Raw genomic sequence first — 16,130 nt, forward strand, 5'->3', positions numbered from 1 at the left:
ACATGTTCATAGCTTACGGTTAGCCAGTCAGCTGTTAACTGCTGCGTTAGCCTGCTGGATCGCTGCATGGCCTGCTTAGGGCCTACTATTAGCCAGTCAGCTGTTAGCTGCGGGGCTAGCATGTCGTGGTCGCTAGGTAACGTTAGCTTGCTGCTATGGCCATGGCCTGGCGCGGGGTAGCTTAGCTTCTCGCGCGCCGCCGTGAGCTCGCTTCTGATCGCGTGCGTCGTTAGATCGGCGTCTCGCGAGCAGAAGCAGTAGCACCCGAACGGTTGGAGCGGCCGTTAGCTTGATGCTATTCTGTTGAACGTGCTTTGATTTTAACATGTTTTACACTCTTGACCACGACGTCATCCTTGACAGGGGATGTTTCGTCGACCCTGCCCTGAGCCAGGACGGCAAGGTTGCATCAACAGGGGACTGTAGTGCGGGTTGGGGCGGTGACGCTGCCCAGTTCGGACAACACAGGAGCGGCTGTGTTTCCTACGGTGTCTGTGACTGCACTTCGCTGATCTGCGTTCCGGGTAGGAACGGGGTTGACCAGACCTCATAACACGTCTTCTGGTTTTACTTTGCTAAATGTATTGTGAATAACGGTGTTTTTCCCAAAACGTGTGTTGCTACAATGCATTTAGGATACGTTGCGGGTTATGTGTGAGCTGTTTTGTCACTGGCAGTTAGCTTCTCCGTGCAAACGGGATGTAATGATCTGGTTGTTGTGTGAGAAACACGGCCGTGTACTCACAACTGAGGTAACTAACCTATGAAGCTATGCTTGGTGACAAGTGAGTAAAAGAATGTTCTTTCTCAGACTGTAATGACAATGAACAGTGTGTTCACACATTAACAGGTTTTCCTGTTTTAACTGGCCGTATTGAGGGTAAAATAGGAGGATTGTGTTTCCCCCCCGGTTCCCTGGGGACTTTTTCATCCTCCTATCAGACATGTTGTGCATTAATTGTGTCTTTTGTGTGGTAGGGATACGATGTAACTCTTAGCTTGATTGCTGAGGTTGTGCTAAATCTGCTGGAGAAACTTATTTCCTAAAGGGAAATTGGTTTGGTTGCTGTCATGTGTGCTTAGCAAGGCCTGTGGTCGATACTAATCAAGAATGATGTATTCTCTCATTGTGAAAAAAACGGCGTTCCTCTGTTGAGTGTTTTTGCCATTTTTTGTAGGTGATGATGGGTTGTGTGTGTCATGTGACCTACAACTGGGTTGTACTGGCCACAGAAGCACATGTGTATGTTGGACCGGGGTTCTTAGAGCCCTCTCTATTCTGTGTTTTTCCTTAGTAAAAATCAGATAGCAGGTTAGCTCATGCGCTGTGTGGAGCTGTGAAACGCTTCATAGAGCTGACTATGACTGTGTCATATTCTCTTTTTGTCGTTACATCGTATCATGGGTGTGGGGTCGTAAAGGGGTGAACTGGTAACCTTTCCTCTCCCCATTGTTCTGTCGGTCAGGGGTACACCCCCTGTCCTTCAAGGTTCCCGTCACGTGGCGGTTCGGCACGTTACGGGGGGGGGGGGGGGGGGGGGGGAGGGAGTTCCTGGTCCCACGGCCTGGTATATTGGGCGTGTGCACCGCAGGAATTCCCCCGCCATAGAGTACGTCACCGTGCGCGTCTCTGTTGGTAGGACTTCCGTGTGCTGTTCAGGTCCATGTGATGGATCTGTTTTCAGGGGGGGTGGTCAGGGCTCCTCCTCACCAAGCGCCTATTCAGGCCTTCTGTGAGTTCGGACTCCTTCTTCCATGTGAGGAAGCCTCCATCAGAGTACAGAGCCTTCCTCCTCAGATTGTCAAAGTGAGTGGACCCTCTAGAAGGGTCCTTTTCTATTGTATGTATATTCGATTCAATTCGTTTATTGAGTGTGTATGGGTTCAGTGCCTCTTCCCCGGAGGCCCTAAAACCAGTTTTTTACATGGCTCAAGGTGCAATATATTCTTTTCAATCTGTACAGCTCGCGTGGGAAGTCTCTCTGGGGATCCCCGTCTCTTTCCTATGGGAGGGTGGTGGGATGTAAAAATGTGAAAAATTTTTACCCCGGCTGTGTAGACTGGGATACATACTGTTGATGCTTCCTTCTTTCTATTCCAGAAGTGTTGGAGTTAGGGAGTGTCACACCCCTCTTGTCGTACCCCTGGGCGCCTTGGGGATTCAATGACAGGTCTAAATAGCCTGTTCATTGATGGGGGTGTGTCCCGACGCACGTATAGTGCTAGCTCGCTGTAAACAGGCGATTGACTGGCACGCCTTGGTTGCTTGTGGTTGAAACAGCGTTTTTATAAAGCAACTGAGATGGGGGTTTTTCCTCTTCCGACGACCACATCCCATGACCTGGGTGGGTTGTCGACGGATTCTCGTTCATGTCTGGGGGATGATGACGGGATGGATCTGAACATATGTGGTGGGGTCTCACGCCCTTGGGGTGGGCCACCAGGCGCGGTTCGTCCGAACGTCTGGGTGGCGCCTTCTTTTCATGTTAAGATCAACACGCATATCTGCCCTTCTCCTGGAGTAGGCATGTCGGCGTGGTTAGGGCACGGGACTGGTTCTGGTCACGCTGGTCCAGATCAGTTGAACCCGTTGTCCGCCGGGGATGCAGATCTGCTGTTCTGGTACCCTGAGGGACTTGGGCTTTTTTCAGGGGGAAAAATGCCAGGTCGGTCTGGGTGTCACAGGGTTAAGCGCTATGGAGACCCTGGTTGGGTATGTTTTTACTCAGCACTGTCGTCATGGCTTACAGCCATGCCATTCTGTACGCGCTCGATCTCGTCGGATCTCGGCCGCTACACAGGTTGGTCCTGGTTAGTACTTGGTTGGGAGACCGCCGGGGAATACCAGGTACGGTGTGCTTAGGGGCTGGTTCTCCATTATTTTTCGCTCCTCTCTCACGCATGGCGAAGAGGGGCCTGTGGGGGTGGTTTTTTGACCTCCTCTGGTGACCCTGTGCTTCCCGTACCGCCAGGCCCGGTCCGAAGTGATGTTTGCGACCCGTAGGCCTGGGTTAACCCTTTTTGGAAACTGAAACACTTGTACTGCGGTATAGCCGGTGTATACCCGCAGGTGTGTTTTGGAGTTTTTTCTTGAGGGGTTATAGGAACAACCACCGCATTGGGTAACACCGAGGTGGTTGATTCCCTGGTGTGTTGGAGCAGTGTCAACTCCCGGGTTCACCGTTTGAGGGTGCCCCTGCACGTTCATGACGTCTGCCAATCGTGTCAGCCTTCTCTGCCTCGACCCCTCTGGGTGGGGGTTTTTAAATGGAGGCTTGGTCATGCAACACCGCCAGCTTACGCTCCTTCCGCCGGGGCGGCTGTGTTCAGCTGTCCCCTCTGGCGCCTGTCTCGTCCGCAGTCTCCAGGCTAGGGTTAACAGCCTGTTGCCTGGTTTTTCCCCGGTGCGCTGCCTGCTTCCGTTGGTTAACCTTTTTTGTGTGCTTACGGCCATGCTGACTGCCTGTTCTGCAGGGTCAGTGTGCCAGGCGGTGTACTATTGGGGGGACAGGGCCCGCTCGGCTTACGGCCATACCAACCTGAACACGCCCGATCTCGTCCGATCTCGGAAGCTAAGCAGGCTCTGGCCTGGTTAGTACTTGGATGGGTTTCCGCCTGGGAATACCAGGTGCAGTAACTGAGGGGCCTTTGTCCGAATACGCTGGCGATGTGGGGGGCGGGGCACTACGTGCCCACCTGGTGGGGTCTTGATGCTGGCATCATGGACTTCTCCGGGCCCCCATTCTAGGGAGTCCAGTCCTTTTGGTGGGTCTGGGTCTTCCTTCGTGCTCCGCTGCTACGGCCTTGCCACGGGGTTGGGTTTGCCCTTGACCCCGTGATTCTGGGGGCAGTAACGAGGTTGTTCCTCCGTTCGTTCCCGGGTGGCATGCGGGTTGTGCGTGTGTGTAGTCGTGGGGTCAAGCCACGGTCTGCTCACCCTGTGCGTTGAGTTGCTTGAGTGCCTCTTCGCACGGTCGGGTCCGTCGCCCTCCCGTGAAGCCCCTAATAGGGGGGGTGCCCGCCATTAGGGTGGGTCGGGGGGGCTCGGCCCTCCCTGTTCTGATGGTTTGTGGGGGGCTGTCAGCGGGGTGTATTTGTCGGCCGTTGGCTCTCGCTCGGCCTCCCTTGTGCAGAGAGCGATGCCGAGCGAGAGCGATACGATACAGAACGTTAGATTATGACTATAACCAAGTTCTGTTAGTATAGCGACGCTCGGCATCCGACGCCGCTGCAGCCTTTGACCTCGCCTTGTGGCGAAAGCTTGGGAAGGAGGAGAGTGGGTGGCCCCACCCCTGCTTATATGGGTAAGCTGATAGGGGTGTGGTCAGACGAATATTGGGATTAAAGGTACATTGTGGTCTTTATTCAGTGCGCGTGCACGTATGCGAGATAGTGCAGAGAGCGATGCCGAGCGTCGCTATACTAACAGAACTTGGTTATAGTCATAACCTAACGTTTTTTGTATGATATACTATTAAGCTATTGTGTTTCTTGAGGGGGAGGGTTGACCTCTCCTGCACATCATTGTTCTTTTAAATCACAAATTAAATTTATTGTTTCATTTGTAAATAAACTAAACTCAAGCTGAACCAATGTTTATATAGTCAAATATCCCCCAGTCTCCATGGTAACCTACAGAACCCTGAACCCAACACAACATATTATTACATGGGTTCTAATGTGTCTATTTGAGGTTCTAGTGGAGAACTCACTGCTGTGGAGCGATGGCTGCTACACTTCAGAACTCACTGCTGTGGAACGATGGCTGCTACTAGGGGTGCACCGATATATCGGTCGGGTATCGGTATCGGCCGATAAGTGCCTTGTTGACTGCTATCGGCCGATAAGCTCAAATGTGCCGATAGCAGTCGCCGATAAATAACCAATTTGTGTAGCGTCAAAAGGCAAAAAAATAAAAAGTTCACTCGCGACCTACCTGCACAACGCCCGCCGTCCCCCACACACACACACAAGCTACTGCATCACAGTTACTACTTATGATTAACAAGGCATTCGTTTTGTGGCATTAACGTTATATAGTTAGTGTTACACGGACAATAACATCAGCATATTATTATTACCCATAGCAGCAAGGCATTACTCCGAGTCCGTTCATAGCTCAGTTCCATTCCGTTGCTCATTCCGTACCCAACTACCCACTACTAGTTAGTTAGCACCATCCAGGCATCAACGTGAGCTCCCGGTACGGTAGCTAGTTAGTTAGCACCATCCAGGCATCAACGTGAGCTCCCGGTACGGTAGCTAGTTAGTTAGCACCATCCAGGCATCAACGTGAGCTCCCGGTACGGTAGCTAGTTAGTTAATAACGTTATATAGTTAGTGTTACACGTTCAATATAACATCAGCATATTATTTACCCGAACACAGCAAGTAAGCAAGGCATTATTCCGTTCATAGCTCAGTTGCATTCCGTTGCTCATTCCGTACCAAACTACCCATTCTGCAATCTGTTAATAAAGTTTTCAACCAGACAAATGTATAGAAAGGCTTTGTTTTATTATAACATTTGTTGCAGTAAAATCATTATGTCTCATTTGGTCATGCTGTGGAGCGCTGGTCGGCGGGCCGGGCAGCTAAGGTATTAGCTACGTTAAGTTTGTTGTGATGTGCTCTCGAGTGAATCGCAAGCAGATCAATGGCGGCATGCCCGAAAGTAGAAAATGAATAAACGCTTGCCGATTGGTGGTAAGAACAGCAGGAGGTGGGTGCTAGCGGTGTGGCGTAATTGGCCGAATCGACTGTCAATCAAAATGGTTCCATTGCATTGGTTGAAAGCTCTGGTTGAGAGAATAGTATCCCGCTGCAGGCCGCCAGAATGGTTCCATTGCATTGGTTGAAAGCTCTGGTTGAGAAAATAGTATCCCTCTGCAGGCCGCCAGACGATACTGGGAGAGAGATAGTGATACCATAAACATATTTCTTGATGTTTCCTTTTTTTAAGTAAGTAAAGAGGCCTACAAATACAAACATACACATACAAATATACAGTAGTTTCATAATAATTTTTTTTTTTTTTTACAAATACTTATGTACAAATATACAAATATCGGTATCGGTATCGGTATCGGCCGATAGTGTTAGTTGAACAATTGGTATCGGTGGCCAATTTTCATATCGGTGCATCCCTAGCTGCTACACTTCAGAACTCACTGCTGTGGAACGATGGCTGCTACACTTCAGAACTCACTGCTGTGGAACGATGGCTGCTACACTTCAGAACTCACTGCTGTGGAACGATGGCTGCTACACTTCAGAACTCACTGCTGTGGAACGATGGCTGCTACACTTCAGAACTCACACTTCAGAACTCACTGCTGTGGAACGATGGCTGCTACACTTCAGAACTCACTGCTGTGGAACGATGGCTGCTACACTTCAGAACTCACTGCTGTGGAACGATGGCTGCTACACTTCAGAACTCACTGCTGTGGAACGATGGCTGCTACACTTCAGAACTCACTGCTGTGGAACGATGGCTGCTACACTTCAGAACTCACTGCTGTGGAACGATGGCTGCTACACTTCAGAACTCACTGCTGTGGAACGATGGCTGCTACACTTCAGAACTCACTGCTGTGGAACGATGGCTGCTACACTTCAGAACTCACTGCTGTGGAACGATGGCTGCTACACTTCAGAACTCACTGCTGTGGAACGATGGCTGCTACACTTCAGAACTCACTGCTGTGGAACGATGGCTGCTACACTTCAGAACTCACTGCTGTGGAACGATGGCTGCTACACTTCAGAACTCACTGCTGTGGAACGATGGCTGCTACACTTCAGAACATACTGCTGTGGAACGATGGCTGCTACACTTCAGAACTCACTGCTGTGGAGCGATGGCTGCTACACTTCAGAACTCACTGCTGTGGAACGATGGCTGCTACACTTCAGAACTCACTGCTGTGGAACGATGGCTGCTACACTTCAGAACTCACTGCTGTGGAGCGATGGCTGCTACACTTCAGAACTCACTGCTGTGGAACGATGGCTGCTACACTTCAGAACTTACTGCTGTGGAACGATGGCTGCTACACTTCAGAACTTACTGCTGTGGAACGATGGCTGCTACACTTCAGAACTCACTGCTGTGGAGCGATGGCTGCTACACTTCAGAACTCACTGCTGTGGAACGATGGCTGCTACACTTCAGAACTCACTGCTGTGGAACGATGGCTGCTACACTTCAGAACTCACTGCTGTGGAACGATGGCTGCTACACTTCAGAACTCACTGCTGTGGAGCGATGGCTGCTACACTTCAGAACTCACTGCTGTGGAGCGATGGCTGCTACACTTCAGAACTCACTGCTGTGGAACGATGGCTGCTACACTTCAGAACTCACTGCTGTGGAACGATGGCTGCTACACTTCAGAACTCACTGCTGTGGAGCGATGGCTGCTACACTTCAGAACTCACTGCTGTGGAACGATGGCTGCTACACTTCAGAACTTACTGCTGTGGAACGATGGCTGCTACACTTCAGAACTCACTGCTGTGGAACGATGGCTGCTACACTTCAGAACTCACTGCTGTGAGATCCAGATGATCTAGGCAGTCTCTTCTACCAGTTCTAGCTCTACGCTGGACTCACGAGGTACTCAATGCTGTGAGATTGATCCCCCCACCCCCCCAACCCCCTCCAATGTACAGTTTCTTCCCCTTTGAATGTATATATATTTTTTTCTCTTTTTCTTAAACAGTACTGTATATTTGTATGTCTTGTGTGTAATTTTTCTGGTCTGCATCCTCGTAGCAGTTGTTTGTATTGAGCCGTACTGTATTGTACCCATTCTGCAATCTGTTAATAAAGTTTTCAATCAATCAAGTCCATTCTACCAGTTCTAGCTCTACGCTGGACTCACGAGGTACACAGGAGCCGAACTTGTCTGGGAACTCGGAGAGCAGGTCGTCGTTCACTCTGTCTTTAGTCGGACCGAGGATGATGATCGGCCGAGCATAGTCCACTGTGGAGAGAGAGAGAGAGAGAGAGAGAGAGAGAGAGAGAGAGAGATGGTTCAAGTTGTATTGTCATTAACGTAGATCATTGTAATTGGTGAAGGGGGGTGACCTTCTCTCTGACTGACCTCTGAGTGACCTCTTAGTGACCTTCTCTCTGACCTTCTCTCTCAGTGACCTTCTCTCTCAGTGACCTTCTCTCTGACTGACCTTCTCTCTCAGTGACCTTCTCTCTCAGTGACCTCTCAGTGACCTTCTCTCTCAGTGACCTTCTCTCTCAGTGACCTTCTCTCTCAGTGACCTTCTCTCTCAGTGACCTTCTCTCTCAGTGACCTTCTCTCTGCGTGACCTTCTCTCTGACTGACCTCTCTCAGTGACCTTCTCTCTCAGTGACCTTCTCTCTCAGTGACCTTCTCTCTCAGTGACCTTCTCTCTCAGTGACCTTCTCTCTGACTGACCTTCTCTCTCAGTGACCTTCTCTCTCAGTGACCTTCTCTCTCAGTGACCTTCTCTCTGACTGACCTTCTCTCTCAGTGACCTTCTCTCTCAGTGACCTTCTCTCTGACTGACCTTCTCTCTGACTGACCTTCTCTCTCAGTGACCTTCTCTCTCAGTGACCTTCTCTCTCAGTGACCTTCTCTCTGACTGACCTTCTCTCTCAGTGACCTTCTCTCTCAGTGACCTTCTCTCTCAGTGACCTTCTCTCTGACTGACCTTCTCTCTCAGTGACCTTCTCTCTCAGTGACCTTCTCTCTCAGTGACCTTCTCTCTCAGTGACCTTCTCTCTCAGTGACCTTCTCTCTGACTGACCTTCTCTCTCAGTGACCTTCTCTCTCAGTGACCTTCTCTCTGACTGACCTTCTCTCTGACTGACCTTCTCTCTCAGTGACCTTCTCTCTGCGTGACCTTCTCTCAGTGACCTTCTCTCTGACTGACCTTCTCTCTGACTGACCTTCTCTCTCAGTGACCTTCTCTCTGACTGACCTTCTCTCTCAGTGACCTTCTCTCTCAGTGACCTTCTCTCTCAGTGACCTTCTCTCTCAGTGACCTTCTCTCTGACTGACCTTCTCTCTCAGTGACCTTCTCTCTCAGTGACCTTCTCTCTCAGTGACCTTCTCTCTCAGTGACCTTCTCTCTGACTGACCTTCTCTCTCAGTGACCTTCTCTCTCAGTGACCTTCTCTCAGTGACCATCTCTCTGCGTGACCTTCTCTCTGACTGACCTTCTCTCTCAGTGACCTTCTCTCTCAGTGACCTTCTCTCTCAGTGACCTTCTCTCTGACTGACCTTCTCTCTCAGTGACCTTCTCTCTCAGTGACCTTCTCTCTCAGTGACCTTCTCTCTCAGTGACCTTCTCTCTGACTGACCTTCTCTCTGCGTGACCTTCTCTCTGACTGACCTTCTCTCTGACCTTCTCTGACTGACCTTCTCTCTGACTGACCTTCTCTCTCAGTGACCTTCTCTCTCAGTGACCTTCTCTCTCAGTGACCTTCTCTCTCAGTGACCTTCTCTCTCACTGACCTTCTCTCTCAGTGACCTTCTCTCTGACTGACCTTCTCTCTCAGTGACCTTCTCTCTGACTGACCTTCTCTCTCAGTGACCTTTTCTCTCAGTGACCTTCTCTCTCAGTGACCTTCTCTCTCAGTGACCTTCTCTCTCAGTGACCTTCTCTCTCACTGACCTTCTCTCTCAGTGACCTTCTCTCTGACTGACCTTCTCTCTCAGTGACCTTCTCTCTGACTGACCTTCTATCTGCGTGACCTTCTCGTAGCTCTGGACTGACCTTCTATCTGCGTGACCTTCTCGTAGCTCTGGACTGACCTTCTATCTGCGTGACCATCTCGTAGCTCTGGACTGACCTTCTATCTGCGTGACCATCTCGTAGCTCTGGACTGACCTTCTATCTGCGTGACCATCTCGTAGCTCTGGACTGACCTTCTATCTGCGTGACCTTCTCGTAGCTCTGGACTGACCTTCTATCTGCGTGACCATCTCGTAGCTCTGGACAAAGCCTTCTCTCCCTACAAACGCCAGAACAAAGAGATACAGTAACATTATAATGAGGACAAGGTGTCATTTAATTTGTTTCTTATTGTCAACATAGCCTACGAAAAGACCAAAACCTAAAATGCATTTATTTTACTTACAAGTCTGGTCCATCCAGCCAACACCAGATTACTGTACAGCTCATGTCCAGAAGTTATAGAACTCCATTGTTTTCCAAAAACTGCTAAAGCGAGTCATGGAGCCACACTGGTTGTTTTGGTCAGTATAATCCATCATTGTGCTGCTATAATCTGGTGTTGGCCACACTGGTTGTTTTGGTCAGTATAATCCATCATTGTGGTGCTATAATCTGGTGTTGGCCACACTGGTTGTTTTGGTCAGTATAATCCATCATTGTGGTGCTATAATCTGGTGTTGGCCACACTGGTTGTTTTGGTCAGTATAATCCATCATTGTGGTGCTATAATCTGGTGTTGGCCACACTGGTTGTTTTGGTCAGTATAATCCATCATTGTGGTGCTATAATCTGGTGTTGGCTGGATGGACCCGATTTGAGAAAATGTTTATTCTTATTCTTTAAAGTGCAATTTGCAGGTTGACAGCTACTCTACTCTAGATATATGGTTAATTACAAATAGAAATAAAATTACAAATATATATATATATAAATACAAATATATATATATATAAATAAATACAAATATACAGTAAGTATAAATACAAATACAAATAATAAATTGTGATAGTTTTGGCATCTCATTGCAGTCAATACAGTTTAGACAGGAGGTCACCTCAGCTGGGGTTGCATTAGTCTGAGGTACAGAATGTGTTTCTGAAGTCAAGAGTTAAACCCATCTTTCTTAGAGTTTTGAGCTGTGGTGTGATTGGTTAGACTCACAGCTGTGGTGTGATTGGTTAGACTCACAGCTGTGGTGTGATTGGTTAGACGTGAAGGCTGTTATTATACTCTGTTTACATCTTAGGAGGGATTTGAATCCAAAATCCACAGCAGATGTTCTCTCTGGCTTATGGATCTATTTTATTCAGTTTCTTACCTTTGTTTTTGAGTCGAGACCACTCCTTCCTCTCCACCCTGCTCACAACACAAGGAGAGAGAGACCAGATGGTTAATGCCGATCAATACCATGGGAGCATGTCTATGTTCCCCGGGTCCTATGTTCCCCAGGTCCTATGTTCCCCAGGTCAGGTCCTATGTTCCCCAGGTCCTATGTTCCCCAGGTCCTATGTTCCCCAGGTCCTATGTTCCCCAGGTCCTATGTTCCCCGGGTCCTATGTTCCCCAGGTCCTATGTTCCCCGGGTCCTATGTTCCCCAGGTCCTATGTTCCCCAGGTCCTATGTTCCCCAGGTCCTATGTTCCCCGGGTCCTATGTTCCCCAGGTCCTATGTTCCCCAGGTCCTATGTTCCCCGGGTCCTATATTCCCCGGGTCCTATGTTCCCCAGGTCCTATGTTCCCCGGGTCCTATGTTCCCCAGGTCCTATGTTCCCCAGGTCCTATGTTCCCCAGGTCCTATGTTCCCCGGGTCCTATGTTCAGGTCCTATGTTCCCCAGGTCCTATGTTCCCCAGGTCCTATGTTCCCCAGGTCCTATGTTCCCCGGGTCCTATGTTCCCCAGGTCCTATGTTCCCCAGGTCCTATGTTCCCCAGGTCCTATGTTCCCCAGGTCCTATGTTCCCCAGGTCCTATGTTCCCCAGGTCCTATGTTCCCCGGGTCCTATGTTCAGGTCCTATGTTCCCCAGGTCCTATGTTCCCCAGGTCCTATGTTCCCCAGGTCCTATGTTCCCCAGGTCCTATGTTCCCCGGGTCCTATGTTCAGGTCCTATGTTCCCCAGGTCCTATGTTCCCCAGGTCCTATGTTCCCCAGGTCCTATGTTCCCCAGGTCCTATGTTCCCCAGGTCCTATGTTCCCCAGGTCCTATGTTCCCCAGGTCCTATGTTCCCCGGGTCCTATGTTCCCCAGGTCCTATGTTCCCCAGGTCCTATGTTCCCCAGGTCCTATGTTCCCCAGGTCCTATGTTCCCCAGGTCCTATGTTCCCCAGGTCCTATGTTCCCCAGGTCCTATGTTCCCCAGGTCCTATGTTCCCCGGTAGCGATAGTCAGACCACCAGCCCTGATTCCAAACTCTAACCTTAACCAACTTCGAAAGAGGGCCTAAGTTTAACCAGTTCGAAACAAGGCGGACATTAATAATTAATAAAATAATAAAAATGTATAACATTTTCAATCAATCAATCAATCGGGGAACATAGGACCCGGGGAACATAGGGATGACCCCAATACCATCATCCATAACCTCTGATCACTACTATCATCAATAATCTCTGATCACTACTATCATCAATAATCTCTGATCAATGGTATCATCAATAATCTCTGATCAATAGTATCATCAATAACCTTGGATCAATACTATCATCAATAACCTCTGATCACTACTATCATCAATAATCTCTGATCACTACTATCATCAATAATCTCTGATCAATAGTATCATCAATAACCTTGGATCAATACTATCATCAATAACCTCTGATCAATACTATCATGAATAACCTTGGATCAATACTGTCATCAAGGCTACAAGAAGACAGACGTTACCAGGTAAGAGTAATAATAATAATAATAATACATCAGTTTATATATTTCTGGGTACCCAAAGACACTACGTGGTGGGACTATATAAAAACAACACAATAACAACAATAATGACAAAATCATTAAAATAGAGACATAGAATAGATTTGTGTCAACAAACGATAAAAACATGGGGGGGCAGCGTTTAGGTGGAGGGAGCTTGTGTGAAGAGGAGGGTGAAGAGGAGGAGAAGAGGATGAGAAGAGGAGGAGAGGAGGAGGAGAAGAGGGACGTTTTCAACGCTGACTAGACTAGATGTGTGACTACTAGACTAGATGTCTGACTACTAGACTAGATGTGTGACTACTAGACTAGATGTCTGACTACTAGACTAGATGTCTGACTACTAGACTAGATGTGTGACTACTAGACTAGATGTCTGACTACTAGACTAGATGTGTGACTACTAGACTAGATGTGTGACTACTAGACTAGATGTGTGACTACTAGACTAGATGTGTGATTACTAGACTAGATGTCTGACTACTAGACTAGATGTCTGACTACTAGACTAGATGTGTGACTACTAGACTAGATGTGTGACTAGACTAGATGTCTGACTACTAGACTAGATGTCTGACTACTAGACTAGATGTCTGACTACTAGACTAGATGTCTGACTAGACTATATGACTGACTACTAGACTAGATGTGTGACTACTAGACTAGATGTCTGACTACTAGACTAGATGTGTGACTACTAGACTAGATGTGTGACTACTAGACTAGATGTCTGACTACTAGACTAGATGTCTGACTACTAGACTAGATGTCTGACTAGACTATATGACTGACTACTAGACTAGATGTGTGACTACAAGTTCAAGTTCAAGTTCAAGTTCTTTAATAGTTGTCATTAGGGATGCTCGATATTGGCTTTTTTACCGATACCGATATTCCGATATTGTCCAACTCTTAGTTTCCGATACCGATATCAACCGATATCAACCGATACCGATATATGCAGGGTTTCCCCCCCCAAAAAACGGAATAATTTCAGGTAACTAATCATTTCACTGGATATATATATAACAAATATTGTTATTGTTTTTTTTTTTTTTAAACCGATACCGATATTTTCCGATATCACATTTTACTGCCGATATCGGCCGATAATATCGGTCGGCCGATAATATCGGACATCCCTAGTTGTCATACAGAAGTACAGAATACTTTCATACAAAATGCTTCTTACTGTTACGCTCCAGAGACTGTGCTAGACAAGATAGTATCAAATAACATAATAACATAATATAGCATGAATTTAGAAGAAGAAAATGAGGTCACAGTGTTCGGTATAGACATATGTACAATGTTCTGAGTTACCATATAATATACAATACACAATACTATGCAGTGTACTAATGTACAGTACTATCTAGTGCAAAGCAGAAATGGGATGAGGTACAATTTTAGGTACAATTTACAGTAAGGTGTACGAGTTGTAGTGCAATCCTTTATCCATAAATATAAAGTGTGGGGAGTGGGTGCTACAGTGTGTTTGTTTAAAGTGGGTGTGTGCTATAAGTGTGTGGAGTGGGTGCTACAGTGTGTTTGTTTAAAGTGAGTGTGTGCGTGTGGATGTGTGTGCTATGTGCGTTTGGTGGTTGTTGTTGTGTAGTGTTCATTCATTGTTCGTTTAGCAGCCTGATGGCCTGGGGATAGAAGCTTCTTCTGAGTCTTTCTGTGCTCGCCTTGAGACTCCTGTATCGCTTGCCTGACCGCAGCAGTTCAAAGAGGCAGTTGTTCGGGTGACTGGAGTCTTTAATGATTCTCTTAGCCTTGCCCTTGCAACGCTTGTAGTAAATGTTCTGGAGGGTGGGGAGCCCCCCTCCAATTGTGCGTTCGGCTGAACGTGTCACTCTTTGTAGTCTGCTTTGGTCTTGTGCAGTGCTATTCCCAAACCAGGAGGTGATGTTGCCGGTCAGGATGCTCTCTATTGTACATGAGTAGAAGTTCTTAAGGATCTTCTGGCTGACTTGGAACTTCCTTAGGCGCCTGAGGAAGTAGAGGCGTTGTCGTGCCTTCTTCACAACACTGTTAATGTGTGTGGTCCATGTCAAGTCCTCGGATATGTAGGCTCCGAGGTACTTAAAGCTGTTGACTCTCTCAACCGGTGCCCCGTCGATGCTGAGGGGGCTGTAGTCCTTGACCCCCGACCTCCTGAAGTCCACAATCATCTCCTTTGTTTTGCTGACGTTCAGGGAGAGGCTGTTTTCCTGGCACCATCCCGCCAGGACCTTGACCTCTTCCAGGTAGGCCCTCTCGTCGTTGGCAGAGATCAGGCCCACCACCACTGTGTCGTCAGCAAATTTGACGATTGTATTGCTACTCCGCTGAGCCACACAGTCGTGTGTGTACAGGGAGTAGAGGAGGGGACTCAGAACACAGCCCTGGGGGGCCCCTATGTTGAGGGTGATGGATGAGGAGGTGCAGTTGCCTGCTCTCACCACCTGGGGTCTGCCAGTCAGGAAGTCCAAGACCCACTGGCAGAGGTCATAGCCCAAGCCCAGGTCCCTGAGCTTGGCTATGAGTATGGAGGGGACTATGGTATTGAATGCCGAGCTGTAGTCGATGAATAGCATTCTCACATAGTTCCCCTGCCTCTTGTCCAGGTGTGATGCTGCTGTGTGCAGCACATGGGATATGGCGTCCTCCGTGGACCTGTTGGGGCGGTATGCAAATTGCAGGGGGTCCATGTTGATGGGGAGGGAGGAGCAGATGTAGCCCTTTACTAGCTTCTCGAAGCACTTCATGGCTATGGAGGTGAGAGCTACAGGGCGGTAGTCGTTGAGGCAAGCAGGCTTGGATTTTTTGGGTACAGGGATAATAGTGGACTTCTTCAGGCAGGTGGGGATGACAGCCTGTTCTAAGGACAGGTTAAATATGTCAGTGAATACTGGGGCCAGTTGGTCGGCACAGACTTTTAGGACGCGGCCGGGGATGCCGTCTGGACCTGCTGCCTTCCTGATATTCACTTTTTTAAAGGTCCGCCTCACCTCATGCTCTGTTACCCTGAACACTGCGCCTCCATCAGCAGCCGACCCCCCCCCCCCCCATTGCCGAGGCTTGTGAGCTGGTGTTGTTATTACCAGCATCAAACCTCGCATAGAAGGTATTGAGGTCATTTGCTAAGGAGATGTCACTGTTCAGTTTGAGGGAGGCGCCTTTGTAGTCTGTCATCGTTTTGAGCCCCTGCCACATAGCTCTAGAGTCAGCTTGTTCAAACTGGAGTTCAATTTTATCCCTGTAGCGTCGTTTGGCCTCTGACACAGTCCTCCTTACGTTGTATCGCGCCACCTTGTGGTCATTCATGTTGCCTGCCTCTAGGCCGTCGTTGTATGCTTTGGTGCGCTCTCTCAGAGCTTCACGGACGGATTTGTCTACCCAGGGTTTTTGATTTGGGTAAACTTTCATTTTGGTAGTGGGGATTGTTTCTTTCACCCTAGTACAAACATAGTCCAGCACTGTCTCCGTGTAGGCA

The 16,130-nt window shown here is 48.4% G+C and overlaps 1 protein-coding gene across 1 annotated transcript in view; it reads right to left on the bottom strand.

The window, feature by feature from the left end:
• Nucleotides 1–16,130, bottom strand: part of LOC311239379 (disks large homolog 4-like) — a gene marked incomplete at both ends in the record, with an annotated part of 140,812 nt that overhangs the window by 26,603 nt on the left and 98,079 nt on the right. The window contains 3 exons of the mRNA XM_084327686.1: nucleotides 7,890–7,991; nucleotides 9,956–10,003; nucleotides 11,045–11,082. Coding sequence (XP_084183812.1) covers nucleotides 7,890–7,991; nucleotides 9,956–10,003; nucleotides 11,045–11,082 — 188 coding nt within the window. The remainder of the gene's footprint in view (nucleotides 1–7,889; nucleotides 7,992–9,955; nucleotides 10,004–11,044; nucleotides 11,083–16,130) is intronic.

The sequence above is a fragment of the Notolepis coatsorum genome, assembly GCF_963971535.1.
Source record: "Notolepis coatsorum genome assembly, chromosome: 13".
Taxonomy (NCBI): Eukaryota; Metazoa; Chordata; class Actinopteri; order Aulopiformes; family Paralepididae; genus Notolepis; species Notolepis coatsorum.